At 41.0% G+C, this 23,208-nt stretch overlaps 3 protein-coding genes across 3 annotated transcripts; 1 reads left to right on the forward strand and 2 right to left on the reverse strand.

Moving 5' to 3' along the window:
- Positions 1-744: 744 nt before the first annotated feature.
- rtn2b (reticulon 2b) lies at positions 745-6,552 on the reverse strand. Its single transcript, XM_008427556.2, has 7 exons — positions 6,419-6,552; positions 3,615-3,822; positions 3,334-3,472; positions 2,065-2,134; positions 1,886-1,932; positions 1,758-1,816; positions 745-1,667 (listed from the first exon to the last, which is right to left on the reverse strand). Exons 1-7 carry the CDS (start codon positions 6,429-6,431, stop codon positions 1,565-1,567), a joined length of 639 nt encoding a protein of 212 aa, XP_008425778.1. The 5' UTR covers positions 6,432-6,552; the 3' UTR covers positions 745-1,564.
- Positions 6,553-10,109: 3,557 nt separating this feature from the next.
- On the forward strand, positions 10,110-16,465 carry ppm1nb (protein phosphatase, Mg2+/Mn2+ dependent, 1Nb (putative)). Its single transcript, XM_008427555.3, has 6 exons — positions 10,110-10,881; positions 10,972-11,543; positions 13,500-13,617; positions 15,017-15,131; positions 15,247-15,310; positions 15,407-16,465. Exons 1-6 carry the CDS (start codon positions 10,476-10,478, stop codon positions 15,422-15,424), a joined length of 1,293 nt encoding a protein of 430 aa, XP_008425777.1. The 5' UTR covers positions 10,110-10,475; the 3' UTR covers positions 15,425-16,465.
- A 38-nt stretch (positions 16,466-16,503) lies between these two features.
- Positions 16,504-20,749, reverse strand: kcnk12l (potassium channel, subfamily K, member 12 like). Its single transcript, XM_008427553.3, has 2 exons — positions 19,854-20,749; positions 16,504-18,899 (listed from the first exon to the last, which is right to left on the reverse strand). Exons 1-2 carry the CDS (start codon positions 20,245-20,247, stop codon positions 17,923-17,925), a joined length of 1,371 nt encoding a protein of 456 aa, XP_008425775.1. The 5' UTR covers positions 20,248-20,749; the 3' UTR covers positions 16,504-17,922.
- Positions 20,750-23,208: the final 2,459 nt, after the last annotated feature.

The following is a 23,208-nucleotide window of genomic DNA, read 5'->3' on the forward strand; positions in this document are numbered from 1 at the left end:
TTTCTGGCGAGGAAATTGCGCTGAAATACCCACACACTGGCTCAGTGTTGGCAGCTAGCTGTCAGTAAGAAAAGTCCCCACATTTACTAGATTTAAAACTAAGTTTACAACTTAGATGGGTGAAATGTTTCAGGTCACAAGCATTGATGTGCTTTACAGTACGTTGGAGATCAGTAGAAGCTATAGTGCATTATTTTGAAGTGGAAGAAGGTTCTTAGAATAGTTGACATCAACAAAGGAAACAAAATGTGAGCATTTTTTTTTTTTTTTTTTTGCTCAGCCAGATTGGACAAAGAAAACCATGTTAACACAGATTCTCATTCTAACTCATGAATATACTTTGATTTTAACATTCATTTTAGATTTCACCCCACATTTCGACTCCCACATCATTATGCTGCCACCAACATGCGTAACCCTTGAGATGGAGTTCACATTTTCCATTCAATGCTGGTCTCATGTGAGACCTTGTATGGTTTTCCTACAACTTCACAATTATGCACTAATTGGTGTTGGTCTGTCTCACAAAATCCTAATAAAACAAGCAGAAATCTCAGGTTGCAACGTGACAAAATGTGAACCAGTTCAAGACTTTAGCGTTTTGAGACCCAAGCTGGTATCCCGCTGGTTCTGTGGGGTTCCGGAGAAGCGCCACAAATCCAGATGGTCGAGATCAGAAAGTATGAGTGCAGCTAACTGAAGCAGTATTGTTGGTTCTGTATGAACAATAATAATAATTAAAAAAAAAAAACATAAACAATTTTAGTCCTCCTTCTGGAAGGTTTCTGTGGGTTATTCATGGAAACGACCGCATTGGAAGTATAAATATATTCACATGAAATAAAACGACCGCATGAAGTGATCTTGCACCAGGAATTAGAATTATATAAAATGTAAAGGCTTGTGTAAGTGTATTTGTTTGTTTACTGAGATGTTCTCGACAGGAAGTTTTGTTTGTTGTTGTTGTTTTTGCTCACGAAATGATTCTGTAAATCAGAGCTAGTCGACCTGACGGTCAGCATTGTTTTCAGCACTGCCTCCTGGTGTTCAAACAGTGAACTGCAAGTTACAGCAGAAGCGATAAAGTTCACTTTTCTAAACAAAATAATTTAAGATAATCCCTCGGATTTAGTGCTCTAACTGAAAAATCATTGTTTGACATTAACTCGTAAGATAAACGATTATGAAACCAAGAAAAAAAAGAAACTAAGCAAAGTGTGATTAGCTTTTTAAGTGTTTCCAAAGTTGTTTAAACTTAAGTTTAGAGCTTGATAATAAGCAACCTGTATATATGTATATGAAGGTATATGTTGCCACCATTTGTAGAAAATGACCGTGCAAACTGGTGACAGAGAGCATCTCAGTAAATAACATTTCCCTCTTCATCCTCTGCCCGTCCCTCTCTGTGTGTGAATGGCAGCTTTGTTTCCTCTGTCGGCATCAATTAAATCTTGCTCCCATAAACAATCACAGTGGAGAGATGGAAATGAGCAACCCCACCGGCGGCCCCACAGAGGACGAGCGCTTTCTAAATCCCAAATTCCTTCAGTGTGCAACCAAAAAGTTACTTGGATTTGGGTTTCTGTTTGATGGCGGGAGCAGCTGGGGGTGCAGGCTTGGAGGCAGGGGCAGAAGAGGGTCTCACCATCTCATACAAACTATCAAACCTGCAGCGAGGCAACGCACAGTGAGAAAGAGACCAATTGCTTGGCATTATTATCACATAATCAACGTGTTTTATGTAGCGGGTCACTTACAGATTTCTGATTTTCTTCACAAACGCTCTGAACGCTCTGACAACCTTCCTTATCCGGACCTGGCAACAAAACGAGAAGTTAGTATCCCCAAAGCAAATCTAACTTTAAAAGAGAAATAAAATATTTACCTGTTGTTTTTTGTATAACAGAGGAAGGGAGAAAACCGCAATCACAGCTGGAAGCAAAAACAAAACGGAATCAAACTATAAAACAAGGATGAATTTGTAATCGGATCAGGACAGAGAGTTTAAAGTGTGAAGCAGGAGTTTGGAGTTGGTTTATTTAAATATTGGCTAATGTTTCTCACCAGCTATGATCAGAGTCAGCCCGTTGGTGGCGATGCCCACGTACATCAGCAGATAGAGGAGCAACACAAACTGAGGGACAGAAGATGAATCATTAGATGGTGGAGATGATATTATGTAGCTGGAAGGTAAACAAGTGGATGTTCCAACACAAACAAAACAGTTTAATTTACAAAACCAGACCTGCACCAATCAGGTTCTTTCTGACTGAATTCAGATTTTGATCGATTTGTTTTTTATTTTGTTGGAGTTTTTTTTTTTTTTATTTATCATGGGCTGGAATATTTATATACTTTTTTTTTTACTAAACTCAAAAACTGCACATCAGAGTACATGCTGTTAGTTGAGCTGTTTACAGACAGAAAATGAGGCCATTTTTTGAATAAAGGAGATCACATAAAATAAGTTCTATTTATTTTAAATATATATTATTTGCACTGTTTTTCCATCAGTTCTCTTTCTAACCTTGTTGTCAAGTCTAAATAAAAGTCGTACAGCGCTTTATACTGTTTTTCGTAAACCCAGGTGACAATGTGTACAAAATGGTTGTTATGGAGACACTGAGTTTTAACAATTTTTTTTTTCTTACCATCCTTACTTTGCAGATGCTCTCATATTTTAATGCCATGTTTCTTGTCTTTTGAATTCCATTATGAATTCTAACTTAATTAATTATATTTCTGTGTTAAAGCGTATCTATACATACGGAAACAGCTTTTAGGACTTTGAGAGTGTGTGAGATTATGCTCTTATAGTAAAATACCCTGTAGAGAGGCTAAAAATGTTTTTCTGCTACCACCAGAGGGTGCCAAACATTTTCAAATCCAACACCTTTGTTTGTGAATTTTTATCTTTTTAAAAGTATTCACAGCTCGTTATTTTGGTTGTTTTTTATCACGGGACAACCACATTTTTTTTAGTTTTATTAAGATTTTATATAAAAGACCAACACAAAGTACCACATGGCTCTGATTCGGAAGTAAATGATACATAATAGCCACTTTTTAAAATAAAAGTCTAATGATTGTGGTGTTTCACTTCAAATACTGATAAATATCTTTTGATAAATGTTCACATGTGCAGTCAGAAAGTTTTTTTTTGTTCTTCATTGCAAACTACTTTGTGTTGGTCGGTTACATAAAATCCCATTAAAATACCTCAAAGGTTGATGTTCTAAGGTGATAAAATGTGACAAAGTTCACTGTTCTAAAGCACTATATACATACATACAGTGTATATTATCATATATTTGATTATTATCGCTCTCAGACCTTAATCGAGTCTATTACGTTCTCGATGAAGAGAAGGCGTTTAATCTCTGTGACGGCAAAGGCGATCAGCAGCACCACCTCTTCCACCAGCATCACCGTCTCCTCATCGGTCAGAGAGCCGTCATAATCCAGATACGACCTGGGCACAAAAGTCGCAAGCGTGGAACGTAAGGAGGGCGTTCGTCCTGACACCTTTTCCCGAAATCAGGAGAAATGTGAACATTTCTGCAGCAGAGGAGGAGATCCAGTGAACATTCAAGAACGAATGTAGACCAGCTCACTGAAAGGGGTGAACACCAGGGTTCCAGCGCAGCACTTCCAGTAGTTTGTAGTAAAGACGGAGCGTGGCGGTGAGGCACATGATGGCCAGGCACACGTGAGAGAGCACAGTGATGGCGCTCAGCTGGAAGAGGCTGGCGAGGCACATCACCAGCCCCGTAAATACCACACCGGTCCACCGCATGTTCCTCCAATACACCAGATCCATGACTGCAAAACACAGTTACCAGCAATCAGCTGCGCTGTTCTAAGAAGTAGTCAAACTTAAATATTTCAGACCCTCAAATTAATTTTATTTGTCAAAGAAAACCTGATTACAAGCAACATTTAGTTAGTTGTTTTTTTTTTTTTTTTAAATGTTGATCTCATTAATTGCACCGTCCATCATAGCTTGAGGGTGCATGTCATTCATGCATTCATGTTTTTATACAGCACTATTTTATTTCTGCCACATTGGCGGGTCTGTTTGAAGTCCACATGACTTAATGTAGGAGAATTTCAACCATTTAAGTGTGTGTGTGTGTATATATATATATATATATATATATATATATATATATATATATATATATATATATATATATATATATATATATAACTTTTTCACACATTTCTGTGAATTCTGCATTAAAAGATAAAATAAATAAGGCAGTCTATCGCTTTGCCCTGAGCCATACCTCCCTGTGGTTGCATAACCTAAATTTGAGAATAAACTGCAGTGAAAGTCACACTAACAATATGATGGGACCATAAAAATGACACAAAGTCAGAACAATACCAGTAGGAAAGGGGGGAAATCACAGTTTTGATCTATTACGGTTTTTATTCCCTGGGATTACACGAATTTAACTTTCTCCATAATTGTTATTGTGTGTTAGTCTAAATAAGAACTCAGATAAACAATGCATAAAAGCTCCAAAATATGTTTTTCTAATTTTGCTACAAAGCTGTAAAGCAACAGTTTGCATTATTTTTATTGGTGTTCTGTTGAGAGATTATGAGAAGTCAGTATCTTACCAGTAGTAACATTGTCGCATCTCTTCTTTTACAAAACAAACACAGAGCTAGCACCTTGTCAGAGCTGGGCCAATAATAAAGCTGCTTATTGTACCTTGTTCCATTACTGACTCAGTAATGAAACATGACAAATAATGGCATGGCAGTTCAAATGGATGTTATTTTGTTAATTTTTGCATAGTTTTATTCCTACTCATTTATTTGATGTTTAAGTCTGAGAACATCATCCAAACTTTGCTACTGCAAAGTTGCCAGAGGAGTGATGGGCCACAAAATAGAGGAAAGAACATGGAAATGCTGATACAACGTCTCAACTCATCTGCCAGGAAGTTAGTGTTTGGTATAAATGGGTCTTCAAAATGGCTAATGACTGAAAACATTCTAGCAAATTAGTCACAAAATGGCCACACAAAATCCAACTACTCTGGAGTGGCCATCATGAAGCTCTGATCTAAAGTCCAAACCTGACTCGGTTACACCCGTTCTGTCAAGAGGAATGGGTCAAAATTCCAGCAAACTATTGTGAGAAAATTGTAGGAAGAAGCCCAAAACATTTGACCTAAGTTACACAGAAAATCTGCAAATTATAAAGAAAATGCATCAAAACATCTAAATCCAATGAAAGTTAAAAAAATATATTTCTAATCATTGTGTTATTCAGCAAATATGAATCATTCTGGTGATCCAAAACAAATTAAAACCTGAAAAGTTTAGTTTCATCTTGAAGAGAGAGAAAGAGGTCATAAGCGTGTCTTTTTTTATACACCGTACTCAAATGTTTCGGTTTCAATTATGTCCACTGTTGGTAAGATACTTACTACTCACAACCTTTCAACAGGATCCCATTTAAGAAATTGAGCTATCCCTTTAATTGGAGCCGCCTTGTTTCGGATGATTCCAAAATGCTGTGCGACTCAGTCCACTAGTGGCAGCGGCCCGCTGTTCAGCCGCACCGCTCAGATCAGGTTCATCTTCAAAACAAACTAAATGTATCATTATGTCTGCGACGGACCGGAGCGGACCAGACCATCACGCATGCAACCTACACTGGTTTTGTCAAGGAAAACAGAAAAATATTTAACAGTCATGAAAAACAAAACAATCTTCTGAATTTAAATTAAGAAGAAATACAGCAGATTTAAGAAGAATGAAATAAAAATACAAATGTCTGGAGCTATTAATAATGTGTGATGATAGGCTTTGAATAAAGGTGTAAAATATTATGTAGGATCCTATATCAAATACTCAGCCTCCCAAACAACTACTTTAAATCTGGAGATAATTATCTTTCCTATAAAAAGAGTTGGGAATCTCACAGATTAGCGAGTTCATCTTAAAGTCAAACAAGTTGCATTTCAAACAACGGGGGATGAAATACCACAAAGTTTTTGTCGTACGTTTTCGGAAACGTGCTCAAACGAGATAAAATGTAGCTATTTAATTGAATTTACACTCAGGACTGAGCCGACCCACTCTCACTTTAGCTGGAGCACCAATTAAGTCGTTTCCCACGGCGTGGCAAACACACACCAAACTACACACTAATCCTAAAAACAAATGTAAGTAGCAAGTCAAACATAGTTGTCAATATCTTCTTCTTCAAAATGAGTCAGGATGACCTGGGTCTCATTTAGATGAGTCCCTTTTCTGCCCACATGCTGGACTCAGAGTTCAACCCGGACCTCTTAAATCTGCCTAAGGGAGAAACGGAGAACCCGTCGCTTCCCTCCACCTCACACCTGTTCTCCCGATTCTCTAAGCTTTTAGCTGCCGCTCGTTATTTCCTTACGTTTGGAGGCCATTTCGGCGGCGGTGGTGTTGCTTGCTCCCCTCTCTTCCCTGAGCTTCCACCGTTGGCTTGCACCCCAGGCTTTTTTTGGCCTTCCCAGCTCCGTCAGCAGTATAAGGCTGCCCCGGCCTAATTTTATCCCATGCTGGATACACCCTGTGACGACTCACTCACTCACACACACACACACACACACACACACACACACACACACACACACACACACCCACACACACGCACACACACACACACACACACACACACACACACACACACACACACACACACACGCACACACACGCTGAAAACTGGGAACCTGAGACATGTGCCCTCAGCTTCCTGGGACCCTCCTGCCCTCTCGGTCAGCGTGTGAGAGGCCTCTGCGCCTGTCCAGACCAGCCAGAAGCAGCTTCTGATGTGAAATTCATCACTGATCAGGATTCATGAGGAAACAGCCCAGGCCTGTAGGCACCAGCTGCACTCTGCAGCACTGATGACAAGCTGATGAATTTCAGATTGAGGCTGACTCAAGCTGTAGATGGAGGCAGCATATGCTCATCACCTCATAGGAGAGTTCAGGGTCTAAAATGTAAATAGATTCGGCTGAGTCACTTTTAGGTTTGTGCTTTAAATTGTGTCTCTTTGAGCCAAATTCTTGTTTCCATTTCAGTGTTTAATGTTCACAATGACTTGTTTGACTTCATTTTGACGATATTTTCCCTTTAATCAAAATTTTTTAGATGAAAATTATTGCACCTTGAGGGAAATATTCGGATTTTGTGTGGGAAAGCATAATAAAATAATCAGGACAATATAGATTCAAATATTTTTGAAATCTAACGTATATAAAAAATGCATGGCGGGTTTTATTCAGACTTGCATTAATTATTTGAGAAAGGAAACCAAAATTGAAAAGCTGTAAGTGGAAAAACTAAGTACACCCATGCAGCCTCCATGACATCTGCCACCGATTTGACCAACCAAAGTAAAAGATATTTGACCCATAGCTAAAGTTGGGCAGAAACTGGTTAATTAACATATTTCTCCAAACAGCAACACGTTTATAACACAATAGCAGAAAGAAAAAAATGATTTAAGTGTTGCTTTGGGTCAAAGTCCAGACCTCAGCTTGATTGAAAGCTTGTGCATACTAAAAACAAGGTGTACTTAGTTTTTTTTCCTCACAGCTTTTTGTTCATACTTGGCTTTTGCTGAGGAAATGTTGCCAATGTGGAAGTAAAAGAGGCATTCATCCTCTTTACTCTGTAATGTCGTCATGATTTTCTTTTGTCTTCTTTTTTGTTAGTTTTGTATCACATCAAAACTAACAAAATAACAAATAACATTTAAAAAATAGTCTTTGAGGCTAATTCCATAACATGCAACTCTTTCACTTAGATGACTTGCCATTTTTGGCATACATAACTGTAATGTATTTTTGTTTCTTTTATGCCTGTATTTAACTATCATTCTTGTAACTGTGTTTGATACTTGCTGCTGCTCACTTGGCCTGGTATTTCTTGAGGAAAGAGGCTTTTAAGCTCTATGGGATTTAAATAAACGTTAAATATGCAGATTATGAGTAGCACCAAAGCAACAAATTACTATTTAGAGGAAATCAAAACTCAGGTAATGGGTTATTTTCTCTGCTCTTTTGCGACCAGCAGTGTGTTGTAAATTACACATCCATCGTTGTCGAAGCACATCAAGCTACATGATTATTTACAGAGGGAGGCGCCGTCATTCTGGCTGACCCCACAGGTTTGAGCTGTTGTCTGAGAAACGCCGCCAAGGAAAGCAGCTGTCAGTCACAGCAGGTTGCATAATCATGAGAAAACAAAATCTGTTCATTTAGATTAGAATAAACACAGAGGGGATTTTAGTCCTAAAGCTACAACAGCTTAATCCATTACAGTTTTCAGTTCTTACATATTTTTCCTGTTTTTTTTGTTGTTGTTTTTTCAATGGAATGGAAAACTGATTCTCTGTATAGTCGGCACCAAGCGATACCAACAAATGTATAATTTAATTTAAATCTCCAATCCAATTTGTAGCTTTCCAGAACCTCACAAGAGGATTCATCCCCTGAACCTGAACACATTTCGCAACATTGCATCAAATTTTAATATATTTTATTAGGGTTTTAATCAGGAAATGTGATGCACAACTGTAACATGGGAAGAAACTTCTGGCACAAATTGGCATTCATCCTCTTTACTCTAACAAACCTAAATAAAATCCAGTCATCTAACCAACAGAGTCCATAAGTGTGTAATAAAAACTTGGTATAAATTAATGCAGAATAATGTTGTAAAATCCAGTAACTGAAACAATAATATGGTTGCTAATATCCTTTATGGTAATGAGGGCTGTTATTAAAACTCTCTAATTTATCAACCCGTTTCTGTGAGTCACTGAAATCTACATCAAGTCTGAGCATCAGGTTCGTTCAAAAGGCCAAATTAGCAATTTGTCTTTTTTTTCATGAAGTATAATAAAAACTGTCACTTTGTTGTGACATTATAGTGTAAAACAGCTCATGTGTGAAAAATTCAAGCACCTGGTCAGAAACAACCAATCAAAACCAAGGAGGAGGGTCTTAGCGTTGCCAATCACTCTTGTGTATGCGCTGCTCACAACCTCCCCCTATGCTCTCTGCTGGGTTGCAGCTGGTTCACCACAATGGAGCATGTCGAGAATGCTGTCATCTGATGATGACTGATAAATGGTTTTCCTGGAATGTTAAGTTGCTTCTTCACCATAAGCACATTTAGCAGCATGAACACAAGTGTGATTGACAGCACTAAAACGTTTGACCTGACTCTGGTTGGTTTTGAATGGGAGCGACAACAGTATCAGTGGGAGGAGGCGGAGGAGCTCAGTTTTTTCACAGATCATCTGTCTCATGCTAAACTGTCACAATATAGTGACAGTTTTAGCAAATATGTACAAAAAAGAGATTTTTGTTTTAAACAGGTTACAAATTAGCTTTAAGTTGGAGCAGCGGATCAAACAGAAGGTACTAATTACAGAAGATCACAGTGGGGTGAAAGTTCACCTTTTATGTTTTATCTGAAAGCATAAAAGCCGTTCATTAGTCAGGTATGTGCTACCTTGTGTTGGTCTAACAAATCAAATTTTTATCAAATGCATTGTACTTTGTGGTTCTAACGTGATGAAAAATGTAAAGGTTCAGGGGTTTCATGTTTGTGAACTGGCATACAAAACAAGAAGAAGAAGAAGAAGTTCAGACAAATGCACGAAAAGCTTTTATGCAAAAAACCGTTAAACACCCACGAAGCAATAATGATTAAATTCTAGTTAAAGACTTGAGCTCATCCTTACACATAATTACACAATGGCTGCAGCTTAAATTACAGGCTTTATTTTAGGGGGCGCATGTGTCACCATGGCAAATGTTTAAAAAAAAAGGAAACAAAATAAAGTGTAATATCACTTTAAAGAGACCATCCACACCAGAGTCTCACCATCGAATCACAGGCTCCCTAAATGGCCGACAGCCCTTTAATCCACAAGCCTATAATCCCGGCCGATCAAAGGTTGAGATTACCATCAGCATGGGAGGGCCAGAGCTGCAGATAGGAGGACAGTGACAGAGGGAGAGCAACAGAGGAAGAGATTGGTGTACACAAATAGCCAGCCAATCACAGCAGAGGCAGGGAAAATAACAAGGCCAGGAGGGGGAGAGAGCTGGAGAAAGAGGGTAGAGCTATGAAAAAGCGAGGGAGAAGGTGAAATCACAGTCACACAGAGAAGACACCAAAAAACAAAGAGGAGAGAGGAAGGATGAGGGGAGGAGAGCGCGCTGATCAGTGAGGTCTCCAGAGGGGAAGACGAAAGGAGATGAGCAGCGAGAGGGAGGGGAGCAGAGCATCCATCAGCTGAGGCAGCCATGCTCTGAGCCCTGGAGCAGCAGGGCTACGCAGACACTGCACAGGCCCAGAGTCAGGCCCGAAGCCCGGCCCTGCGTCCCATCCACAAGCACCAGAGCCGGGACACGCGAAGATCACAACCTCACCAGCTGCGCATAGGAGCCATGAGGACAGCCAGGAAGGGCAACGTGGAGATGCCTGCATTCGTGCGGCAGCTGGTCAAAGAAACAGAGAAGAGGGTCAGCTCTTTCTTCAAAGGGGGCCGCGGGGGGGCGTCGGACGGGGAGCAGACGGGGGAAGGGGAGAAGGAGGAGGTGATCCCCAGCCCGTACCTGGACCGGCCGGTGCTGGACAAGCTGACCGAGGAGGGCTGCGCCCGCTGGGGCCTCACCTACGCCCTGGGGAGCATGCAGGGCTGGAGGGCCAACATGGAGGACTTCCACAACTGCGTGCCGCAGCTGGGAGGAGAGCTCGCAGAGTGGAGCTTCTTCGCCGTGTTCGACGGCCACGCCGGCAGCACGGTGGCCCAGTACTGCTCCCAGCACCTTTTGGGGCACATCCTGGGCACAGGTAAGAGATTTCACACTGAACATGTGAGGAAGACATGCACTGTTTTGGTTGTTGTGTTCAGTCTCAGTTTACACCCATCTGTGCGCACAGGTGGGGTCGGACCTGACGACAACCCTGAAAAGGTGAAGGGGGCCATCGTAGAGGGCTTCATGCAGACAGACAAACACCTGCACTCTGTGGCCCGGCGAGAAGGCTGGGAGAGAGGCGGCACCACCGTGGTGTCCACCCTCATCTCCCCATACTACATCTACTTCGGCAACTGCGGCGACTCCAGGGCTGTGCTGTGCCGGTCAGGGCAGGTGTGTTTCTCCACCGAGGACCACAAACCGTACAGCCCTCTGGAGAAGGAGCGCATCGAAAGCGCCGGCGGGTCGGTGTCCCTTCAGAGGATCAACGGTTCCCTGGCTGTGTCCCGAGCTTTGGGGGACTTCAGCTACAAAGGGGCAGAAAACCGGACCCCCAGCCAGCAGATGGTCTCGCCGGAGCCGGAGGTATGTGTGGTGGAGCGCTCGCCCATGGACGAGTTCCTGGTGCTGGCCTGCGACGGCGTGTGGGACACCATCAGCAACGAGGAGCTCTGCGCTTTCGTCCACAACCGGCTGCAGGTCTGCACTGACCTGAGGGATGTCTGCACTCAAGTCATCGACCTCTGTCTGTACAAGGTCAGAGTGACGTCTGTGCACGTTGCTTCAGGTTTAGCATGGTCCTACTGTGATGCGAGCAACAGAGACTTTTAGTTACAGCACAAACCAAAACCAGAGGTTCATGCAAAGTTACATCATTCTGCAGATTTTATCCCTGATCTAAAGGTTCTAAGTTCGGCTTAGAGCAACATGGTCAGTCGATGTTCAGACAGTGTCATGTTTAAAATAATCAATAATCGTTTAACGAGTTAACTGGTTTTAATTTTACAGGCTAGTTGGCTCAGCAGGAACTTAAACATCTTGGATTTGATTTTTCCTGAAATAAAACCAAATGTCACTGTGCAAAGGGCATTAAGACATGTGTTTTTAAGAAGTGTAATGTGATTTGAAAAACACAGGTAAAAAAAAAACTAAGAAAACTAATCAAAAAGACTTGAATATTTAGAAATAGTTTTGCAAATTCAGTAAAAGGTTAGGTTTAAAAATCAACCTTTTTAAGCTTAATATCGTGTTATAATGTCATTCCCTTATCAAAACACACCCGGAGTGCTGCCTTCATTCTTCCATGCATGTTGAGAAATCCTTGAATCTCCCATGGCAACCATTCTCACAAGTGCCTCCTCCACTCAACTCCTTCAGACTAGCAGCAGTAGCAATTAGCGAACACCTGGTGGAACGGCACATCTGCTGCGCTCATTATACAACCTACTTCTCAGTGAAATGATCCTAAGAACAATGTTAAATGTTTATAGAGAAATGTCGCTATGACGACGTGCTTAAAGTGGAGTGTCGGAGAGAGCAGGAGTTTGTTAAGTCATGTTTGACATGTAAAGCATTTTATAACAACTGAAGATAGCATAGTTACTTGACTGTGCTTTAAAATGGCACTATGTGCCTGGAAAATAGATAATACTGTCCTTTTCAGACAAGCATTTAGAAGATGGATGCTTATAAAGACATATAATGCAATTATCAGAGTTTTGTGTTTTGGGCCAGTTCCAATGTTCTCATTAAGTCCTCTAATATCTGATGATGAAGCAATGACATTCAATTTTTTTTTCTGGCCATGAATTCATTGGTTAATTGTTAACGTTAAGAGAAGAGGCGACTTCACACTGTGTGTGCTCTGCTCAACCTTCCTGCCTAAAGTCTTGCTCTCTCCCTCTCTCTCTTGTGTCTTCATTAAATCCCAGGCATGCCAATAGTTTTTAATGTCTATGTGCCTCCTCTGATTTAATTTAAACACTCCAGTGACTCTGACCGCAGCTGTCCAACTGAGTTTCCTTCACTGAGCAACAACGTCCACACTGCAGAGTGTTGCTGTGTGAGCAACCTGATTGGTTTTATTTATACATTACGAGTCAATAGAAATATACCTATTTGTGTTGCTGCATTCTTGTGAACACTACTGAGAATCCCTGGTTCGGAAAGCCATGATACTGCCTGAAAATCCAGCGCTGACCTCTGCTAAAGCTTCCAGTGGATTTACGCTGCGGCTGCTCTTCGTGGTACAATGGTCCACTCAGCGCTTCTAAATAGACTGCAGGAGTATCAGAAGGTGTTACATTGATTTCTCCTGGGTCCCCCAGTCAAATGGATCCATTTCAGAAACTACCACTGATTACATCCCGAAAATCTTTAGGTATACAAGACTTGATTCTTTGTAGAAAGACATTCTCACAAATAAACACACAGTCTTACTCCCATGATGCACCCTGCTGTTGGGACATCATGTCTCAGTTATGTAACAGAGCTTCAGTTTGGATGTGCAGCACAACCTCAAAAATCCCTTGCTCGGTTTACGTTTTCCTGCTTCGCTCCATCCGTGTGACAGAGGTGTGCAAACCTTGAGATGAAACTGACCCATCTCTAAAGCGACTCACGCAGAACGAGAGCGCGTCCTGCGTGCTGACATTTGTGAGGTCAGCCATTATTACCCACCCCGTGCTGACGCTGCTTTGCTCTGCTTCACAGGGCAGCTTGGACAACATCAGCATCATCTTGCTCTGCTTCCCGGGCGCCCCCCAGCTGTCAGCAGAGGCATTACACCAGGAGGCCGAGCTGGAGGACCTGCTGGAATCCAAAGTGGCAGGTTTGTTGGGGGAGTAAACATTATAATGCAAGAGTGGCTTACTCTGCTTTTCAGCTGTAATTAATGTTCTTGTTCAAATTTAACGCCATGGTTTTCTCAAACCTTCCTACTGCAACTTCAATATCTACATTTATAAACCCAAACATGGTTAAAATTGTGTATTGGCAATTATGTGCCACATTGATTATGATGCAGAGTTAAGAAGACCTTATACCTTTGTCACAACTCCTTGATTATATGGTACAGCTGTCTCCCGTGTCAGTTGGGCAGGAAGCTTTGGGTAATTAAAGCTGATGATTATGTAACATGCACTGTTTTATTTAAAAAAAAAATGTTTCTAACTTCCGGTAAAATACCGACAGCTGCGGTTGCTAGAATATTACGCTGAAGTCCGTAGAATACGGTAAAATCTATGGTAACCAGCTTCCGGTATTTTACTGTAAATTAGAGACGTTTTTACGTGTTTTTAGTGTGGACAGCTCTGGAGAGGCTAACGCATTTCTTTGACATGCCGAAAAAATAATTGGCATAGGGATCACAACTCAGATGCCGCTTTTACACTAGACTGAATATTTTTGACGTGAAAGATTTTTTCACCTGTTTTGAAAGAAAAAAAATCTACATTTATGTCACACAATCTGTGAAGTTCTTGTCAAACATGCCACGCCAGCATGTGATGCTAAAGACCAATGTAATGGCATCAAACTTCAAATGAAGAAGAGACAGACCTTTGCTGCTGGTTTGGCCTAAGGGGGATAATAACTTAATTTAATGTAATGCTACACAATGCAAACAGCACTGATGGGAATTATTCACCTCCTCGAAGTTGTTCCACCGGCTGACAGTTCGGCCTACTATTTTTTCCAATAGAAATAACATAAAAAAAATAAACACAAGAAATGGTATAGTAAAATGAAAAAGCAGATACAAGATAACAATAATGTTGAATTGCAATTCATTAAAATGCTGCCCAATACAAAAGGTGATTCGCAACAAGCAAACTAAATGAGTATGAATACAATTTTAAGAAAATGCCACACTAAAAGAGGAGGGCAGGGCTTTAGGCATTCAGCAATACCCCAAAAGTCCTTTTAGAAAGAAAGCCAACCATCATACTCTCCAACAAACGTACAACATTAATTATTTTTCTTAGAGTTCGGCGACATAGCTGGCAGAGTACTTCAAATAAATAGTGCTAATTAGAATAGTAAACAGATGCAGCGTGTGAGAAGATAACCTAACATAAGAAATTAAAGAGATGTGGTGTGATTTGAACAGACAAGGTTAGCAACAGAACTGCAGAACAAAGCAGTTTACTTCAAAAGTGAAAGTGCACAAAGTATGGAGGCGTTTGCTGAAAGTGCTCACGCGAGTGTTTCTGTGTCCTGATGTCTGACAGAAATCTATGACGAGTTGTCTGCCTCCGGCGAGGAGCCTGACCTGCTGTCTGTCCTCACAGTCCTGGCGTCCACCATCATTCCTGGCTTACCTCCAGGTGGAGGCATACAGAGCAAGTAAGGCAGCCCAAAATGTAACCCAATGTGTCGACATGTAAAATCAAAGCTAAACTTTTACACTGGTTACAGAAAAAAAACAACGCCACCACCATGTCATGTTTGTGTGTTACAGGAGAAACTGTATTATCTCTGCTTACTATCATCAAAGAGAGACACACAACCCTGCAGTACCAAATGTGAGTCCACAATAAACCGTTTTCTCACTAAAACCAATATATTTTATTTTAATATACAAAATATGCCTCTGTTTTCAACATTACTTGTCTTAACAGGCTCTGGGAAGTTCATGAGACCCTGAAGTGGAGACTCTCTGACTCAGAGGGACTGTAATAAAATGTGAATATTAAACTGTTTCCTCATGTGTGCAGTCTGACCATAAGAGGGAATCACGTGATCCGGCAAAGGTGTTTGTTTACATCATGCTCGCAGGCGGCATCTTGTTAAAACAAATGCAATGCACAAAGAGATCTAATAAAGCCTAAAACTTTATATTTGTACCAGACGGATATTTTGTAAAACGTACTCGGACACAGAGCAAGGAATGAACCTCTGCCTCTAATTCAGTGAACACACAGCACAGCTAATCAATTCAAAGGACAGATCAGTACAACCGGATTAAAACCAACTGTGACACTGTACATTTTCATCGGATAAATAAAACAGGACGGTTTGATACACATAACGTTGTATTTTAAAGAAAATTTTAAAGTAAACATGTTTAGAATTGAACAGTTAATTGTCAACGCTAGTGAGCATGCAAATGGCCATTTGTTCCTACAGGAAATAGTAATAAAAGGGAGTCAGGGAAATCATTTATGTTTCTTATTGCTGGTGATAAGTAAATAATTACAAATATTTTATTATACATACATAAAGGAAAAAAATACATTTCACAAACCAGAAGATAATTTCTTTTTCTAAAGTGGTTAATAATAATGTCTGTATTTTTATTATAACTGCAGAAAAATTCATTTGCTTATTAGGAAGTTTGACCAGAACATATCCAGACAGTGGCCTAAATCTGAATTTAATGACAACTCAAATTTCTACATGGCCATGTTCAGGCATTTACCAACTTTCTAAGGATTTTTTGAAATTGTCTGTGAAATGTATTTTTTCAGTGAACTGATCATGTCCTGTGCTGCCTTATTCTTCTCTCATATGGTAGATAAAACATCAGCAAGAAACAACAGAACGGGTCAGTTTCCGTATTGGTTCTTTTATCTACATCGTTCTGCATCATCCTGTTACGTTTGTGTATCATTTTCTGTGTTTAAACATTAAATTATGAGAGTAAAGATTTTAATCTGAATAAAGAACATATGACGGACCTTTTGTTCTCCTGTTGATTTTGTACATTTTTTTTCACCTGTGGGAAATAAGCAATCTTCACTTTTAAGGTCATTTCATTTTTGTGAGACAGAATAACGGACAAAAATAATAGTTGAGAACAAACAAACTGCGTTAATGTTAAAACGTATTTGCATTTGTATTAAAATAAAAAAAAATATTTGATGCTGGAATTCTGTCTTCCACATTTTGAACATATCATACAACATATCTACAAGGTCACAAAAAGTGGTTGAGGAAGAAACACAAGTGTTTGGACCAGAGTCCAACAGAAAATGTGTAAGTCACCAAGCAGCGGCAAAGAGAAATCAAATATTTAAAGATAGTTTAATGAGGAGTGAGCTAAACTCCCTCCTGAGATCTGTGCAAACTCAGTGAGCAGCAACAGAAAAAGTCTTCCTGCAACACTTGTCAAAAAAAAATTTAAAAAAAATCCGACTAGTACTAAAATCTGTTTTCGTGGAGATTTGACACTTCTTTGATTAACAAATGGTAGATTTTTTTTAACATTTATTTACAATTATTTTTCCGGATTCTGTCTCACAACAATAAAATAAAACCGCCAAACTTACTAAGAATGTTTCTTTATCGAAACAAAAATCTAAGAAACAGTCTTTGAACTGTTAAAATAAAATGTCTGTTAAAAACACGTCACATCAACGCTACGTGCCATAGATGGACGCTTCTATCCTTGCATAGTAAAGGATCTCTTAAGAGTTCGCTGCGGATCGCTTAAGCTTTTCTCTCTGTGTTTATATGATGACGTGACTACTTATGTGGCACTTATTGACACAGGAGTGTCCTTTGCGAACCACATTTGATTAGATGTTCTCTGCTCAAAACCCTGGATCTTCTTCAAGATGACTATGAATTTAAATGACTTCTAAGATGGGTGCTTTGTGAGCAATCGACAAATTAAAATGTCTCCTCTCTGCTGTTTGCTAGCCTTTCTATAGTTCTGCTGGAGCTATTTTTAAATACAGGTCACATTTGAATTACTTTACGTTTGAAATGGATAACTAAGAAGCGATGGTAGATATTGCGTTTGCACGTTATTAACTACTGTGATCCGATAGAACCCTCTCTGTTCTATGAGGTCCAGCAACATGTGCAGCGTTCTTCAAATCAGCAGCCTCCTTTAAGTGGTCCTCCACTGCTTCTTTCGCCTGATTGCTTTGGTATGAGTCAGTCACTTGAGGACTTCGGGCCCCTCTTCACAAGTCGTTTTTAAGCTAAAAATGTCTCCTTTTTTTTTTCGCCTCGCCAAATAAAATCATCCCTTACTTGCTTTGCAGAGTTCACTATGAAAGTCCGCTGTTCTCTCAACTGAACTAATCTACTGCACTCGGGGCAAAAACAGTCAGAATTCACATGATTTGGTTTTCAAATGCAAATCGGACAAAGCTAATGGTTTTCTAAAGAGCCCAAAGCAATGACGCTATCTATCCACGCTGGTTTCCTGCAGGCGGTTGTTCATGATTCCCAAGGCCCCCACCCCTCCGGAAAACCCGTTCTGGTGCCCGTAGCTCTGCCGTGGCCCTTGGTGAGCAGTTTCACTCAGCTGCTTTTGCAGCAGTGCCAGAGACACCTTATTGGACACCATGAACTCATTGACAGAGATCATCTCTCCGGACAGACGACGGCCCAGATGCACTTCCGCCCCCGGGCCAGCGTCTGTCTCACTGTCACACACACTTTCCACAGAGCCGTCCGTGTAGCGCTGCCTTCCCATGGGGCACTGGGTGGAGACAGGCTGCACAGCGTTGCGTTTCACTCGTTTGAGTCTGAGGCGTGCCGCCGGACCCCTCTGGCTTTGCTTTTTACCTCGGAGGCAGGGGCAGGAACAGAGCTTGCGTTTCCCAGAGCAGGCCAGCTTCCCCAGGATCCAGTTGAGAGTTTGCTTGATAATGATAGAAATGACATTGAAGAGCGAGTAGATGCAGCACACTCCCATTAGGATGAAAAGGCAGTTTCCGAGCCGGTAGGCCCCTTGGGATTCATAGCGCTCCCTCTGACTGCTCACCAGGTCCCCAAAGCCGATGGTGCTGAATGCCACGAAGCAGAAGTAGAGCGAGTCGACGTAGCTCCAGTTCTCCATGGTGCTGTACAGGGTGGAGGCGCTGCAGGCGATCACAACAGACGCTAGTCCCAGAATCAGCATCACGTAATAGACCGACGGTTTCCAGCCTTCCAGGCTGTCCTCTTCACCGGATGACTCCTCTCTGTTCGACACCACACCCGCTCCTCCGCACCTCAGCCGCCGCTCATGGCACCAGCGCATGATGTATGCCAACATGGTGATGATCCTTTCGAGGAAGAGGTTGAAGAAGAGGATGGTGGCTGCACAGCCAATGAGGCCATAGAAGATGAGGAATATCTTTCCAGCGATGGTTGCCGGTGTGGTCATGCCAAAACCTGGAAAGGACAAAATGAGGGTTAAAAAAAACTGAGTGAAGCTTTTTTTTTTTTTTTTTTTTTTGCTTGTGCCGTGATCGTTTCACGAAAATGTTTCCAGAGGTCATCAAAGGTCGACCAGCATCCTCCACCATCCATCCGTCCATCCATTTTCATTACACCCTTGTCCCTTAGTGGGGTCGGGAGGGTTGCTGGTGCCTATCTCCAGCTAACGTTTCGGGCGAGAGGCGGGGTCACCCTGGACAGGTCACCAGTCTGTCACAGGGCACCACAGAGACACACAGGACAAACAATCAAGCACACACACACACACCTAGGGATAATTTGGAGAGGCCAATTAACCTGACAGTCATGTTTTTGGACTGTGGGAGGAAACCGGAGTACCTGGAGAAAACCAACGCATGCACAGGGAGAACATGCAAACTCCATGCAGAAAGACCCGGGCCGGGAATCGAACCCAGAACCTTCTTTCTGCAAGGCAACAGCTCTGCATCCTCCACCACATTTACAAAATCAAACAAAATAGGGTATCAGTCAACTGTGCTACAAAAATTTTAATTGCACAAAGCAGCACAAACGTAGTACAAGGAATCTATATCCATTTTGTGTGGTTATGTTTATCTCTGTTGACCTCTAGAAAGTTTTTCTTATTCTAATCTTTTTACTGCACAAACCAGCACAAATGTAGCACAGTAGACTGATATCATGCCCTGTTTGATTTTGTAATCATAGATGGGCCGGCTGACCTTTAATGACCTCATCAAAGGTCATTTTTACTTACGACATTTTTTGCTACACAAAAGCTTGACACCAATTTTGTTAGATTTGAAGAAAACCCCAGCATCTTCTTCAAACATTACTCAGGTAAAGTCAGCGGTGGCAGTATCTTTACAATTATTGACTCAATTACCGAAGATCTAAGAGAAATTAAAGTGTATAAAAGTGAGTCATTACCAATAGTAGAGACCACAGTGCCCACAAAGTAAAAAGCTCCAGAAAAGTCCCAGCGTGGCCTCAACTCGTCCACTCTGATCCCCGCTCCGTTCGCCTGCTCGTACTGCCGCAGCAGGGTGTGCAGGGCGCCCAGGTTGACCCTGTACCGCCTCGTGAAGTTCTCCAGCTGCTGCTTCCAGAGAAGCCGGGCGCGGATCTCAAACGGGTGCTCCAAAGCCGAGAAGATAGCCGCTCCGCACAGCAAGTAGAGAAGGATGAGGCCGGCCAGCAGGCAGAAACGAGCGTTGTCTTCGTTCAGGGGAGCCCGGGAGCAGCAGCAGCAGCAGCAGCCACCTGCAGCCCTCCTCTGAGCCATGAGCACAGCCGACGCACAGAGACGCCACTGCAGAAGCATGCACCTCCACCCCTCCGCCAGGGCCCCCCAAGTCAAACGCGGTTTACTTGCATTTTTTGCAAGGAAAGCCAGATGAAAGAGATAAATGTGCTGAAGGCTGCTTTGATTATTTCATTGTGGAAAATCTGGAACAACACCAAAAAAAAAGATGCAGATCAATCAGTGGCTGTTGCAAATGTAAAACTTTTAGATGATTTAGATAAAATTTTGCCATGTCAAGACAAATCAAAACAAATTCAGTCAAAGACTAACTTTGACTGAATTAGAACCTCGTAAGGATTATAAGAGTGGAAAATTAACACTTAAAGAAAAAAAACGTTTACAGAAGCATAACATTTTACATGCAAGCCAAAGGTTATTAAACAAATAAAGTATAAAACCTGTTTTTATTCTACCTGGATGCTGAGCGTCCGCTCCCCAGAGCGCAGCTGGTTATTGTGCGCTTCTTCTTCCATGTGTGTGCTGAACAATGACAAGAAGCCTCTTGAGTTTTGTGTGTGTCTGTCTGATGTTTCATCTGTCACAGGGTGACATCATCATCTCCTATAAAATCCATCTTCTTTTGACCCCGCCCTGAGTGATATAGTTCTCTCTTCATTGTTAAAGTCCTTCTCTTGATGTTACACATTTACCAAATCCCAGATTGGCCAAACCGCACTAAAAAAAACTTCACTCATATAACTGTTAATTAAGACACTTGATTGTGCCGGCTATCGGACGCAAATGGCTTTCTTCTAATTAAACAGGAATAATTAAAACTATTAAAACCATTGTGTGAAAAAGAGTTTGGCAGATCACTTTAATAACATCAGAGTGTTGAAACATTATTTTCCGCCTCTGGTTTTAGGATCATGATGCAGCTTGCAGACCCACTAAGTGGCTTTTTGTTGTTCTGCAGACTGTGTGGGAGGATGTACTGAGCATGAGCATCAGGTTTTCTGTCTGTTCATCCCTTTAATCTTGTCTGGTGCTGCAGGTAAGGGCACGGGTTCCCCTCCCCGCCAGCCCACTGATGACAGCATTGGGCAGGTGTGGAAGACACACTGCCCATCTGCCTCAATATGAAGAAAGCCATTGGTCTTTGCTTAGTGCTATTTTTCAAAAAGTTACACAGCAAAAGAAAAGAATGCAATTATTCTTTTGTGGGGATGTTTAACTGAGCAAACCAGCAAAGCAACATGCAGGCGTTTGCACCCATTTTTGCAAATTTTGAAAATTAATCATATTTTGTTTTAATAGTATGCATGCACATCTTGACATATTAAAATCTCCAACTGCAATGTAGCTTTTTTGCCATTTTAAGTGAAGGAACAACACTTCCCGGTGTCTCTGAGATCCGTAGGACATTAGGGACAAACGGCATCATGACGACTAACAAACACAGCAGATAAATCAGAGAGAAATATGGGGATGATTAAAACAGGCACCAAACAATCACAAAGCTCTGTTCAATCCATCATTCAAAAATGCGTATGGCAGAACTGCAATCTTACCATGACATGGCCGATGGAGAGCATCGGCCACGGAGAGCATTAACCAGACATGCACCCAAGAATCGGATGGTAGCTCTGAAGGAGCTGCAGAGAGCTACAGCTCAGGTGACAAATCAAATCGATGATACTCTTAGCTGCACCTCACGAATCTGGCCCTGTTTGAAATTTCTACAAAGAAACCCATTGCTAAAAATCATAGCAAAACACACACAAAAAAAATACCATAATAAGTCCTGTTTGCAGTATTCCACAAGCCACTAAGAGGACACAGCAAACATGGTAGAAGATGCTCGAGATGGATTAAAGTTGTTTAGTATGCTATATGTCATTGTGGCGATTGACCTTATTCCTCAAGTATTTCTATCAATAAATGTTTGTTTCGGTAAAACAACTCTCCACTCAGAGAAGTTCTACTTGTGGGTTATAATTGGGGAAGTCTGTGTTTCCTGAAATAGCCTACAGGTCAAAGGAAGACAGTGGGTGGTGTGTGAGGAGGTCAGACATCTGCTGCAGACGGTGTTTGGTCCTGTTTCAGTGGTAGTTTGAGTAGGTGTGATTATCGCAAACACTAGATTAGGTGAAACATCAAAGATCATTTCAACATTTTTGCAGGTGTCTTTCAATAAAACAATCCCTACAAAAATAATTATCTGCTCCAAAAATACAGGACATCACAAATGCTTGCCATCATTTCTACAGAATTTTGTGGAACTGTTAAAGCAGATTTTTTTTTTATTTAAATGCCATTACATTCAAATCAGGGCTGCATTTTTTACTAAGTCGAGTCCAGAAACATAAAGCATCTTGTTTTAAGTAAATGATATGCTTGTATCTCAGGTTTTTGTTTCTGTGCTCAGATTTAACGCCATAATGCACAAATATTCTCCCTCCACTGCTTGAATCCTTCTCTCTGCACTCAAATTTTCTGCTCTTACAATAAAAATGTGTTCTGTTAGGCTATGAACATAGTATTCTTTCCTATGTTTGGGTATTTCAATATAAAACCTACAAAACTAAAACTTACAGTAAGCAATGTACATATATTTTAGGACTAGCTTAAAGGAATGCTATTGATGAGTTATACAATTTACTGTAAAATTATGATGACCTCCTGATGGCACAAAAGGTTCAGCAGATAGTAACATAAAAACAACAAAGTTTGTGTACAAACAAGACATCTCACTTGAACAAACTATATGCTTTTGTCTGGTCCATTTGTAATTAAAACAAGCTTGTTCTTTATTCGTTTAAGTTAATCACAGTGGGTAGAGTGTCTAGAAATTGAGTAGAGATACTTCTACTTCTTCATAAGATTAGCTAAGTGTAAGTACAAAGTATAGTTTTTTTTATATTATTTCAAATAATTGCTCAAGTAAATGTAACTGAGTAAAATACAATTAGTACTCACTCTGTGTTCCTGTTTCTGACTCCTGCTCATCTCCTTACCAAGTGGTCTTGTTTTGGTAAT

Source organism: Poecilia reticulata, chromosome 14 (assembly GCF_904066995.2).
Source record: "Poecilia reticulata chromosome 14, P_reticulata-male-v2, whole genome shotgun sequence".
Lineage (NCBI taxonomy): Eukaryota > Metazoa > Chordata > Actinopteri > Cyprinodontiformes > Poeciliidae > Poecilia > Poecilia reticulata.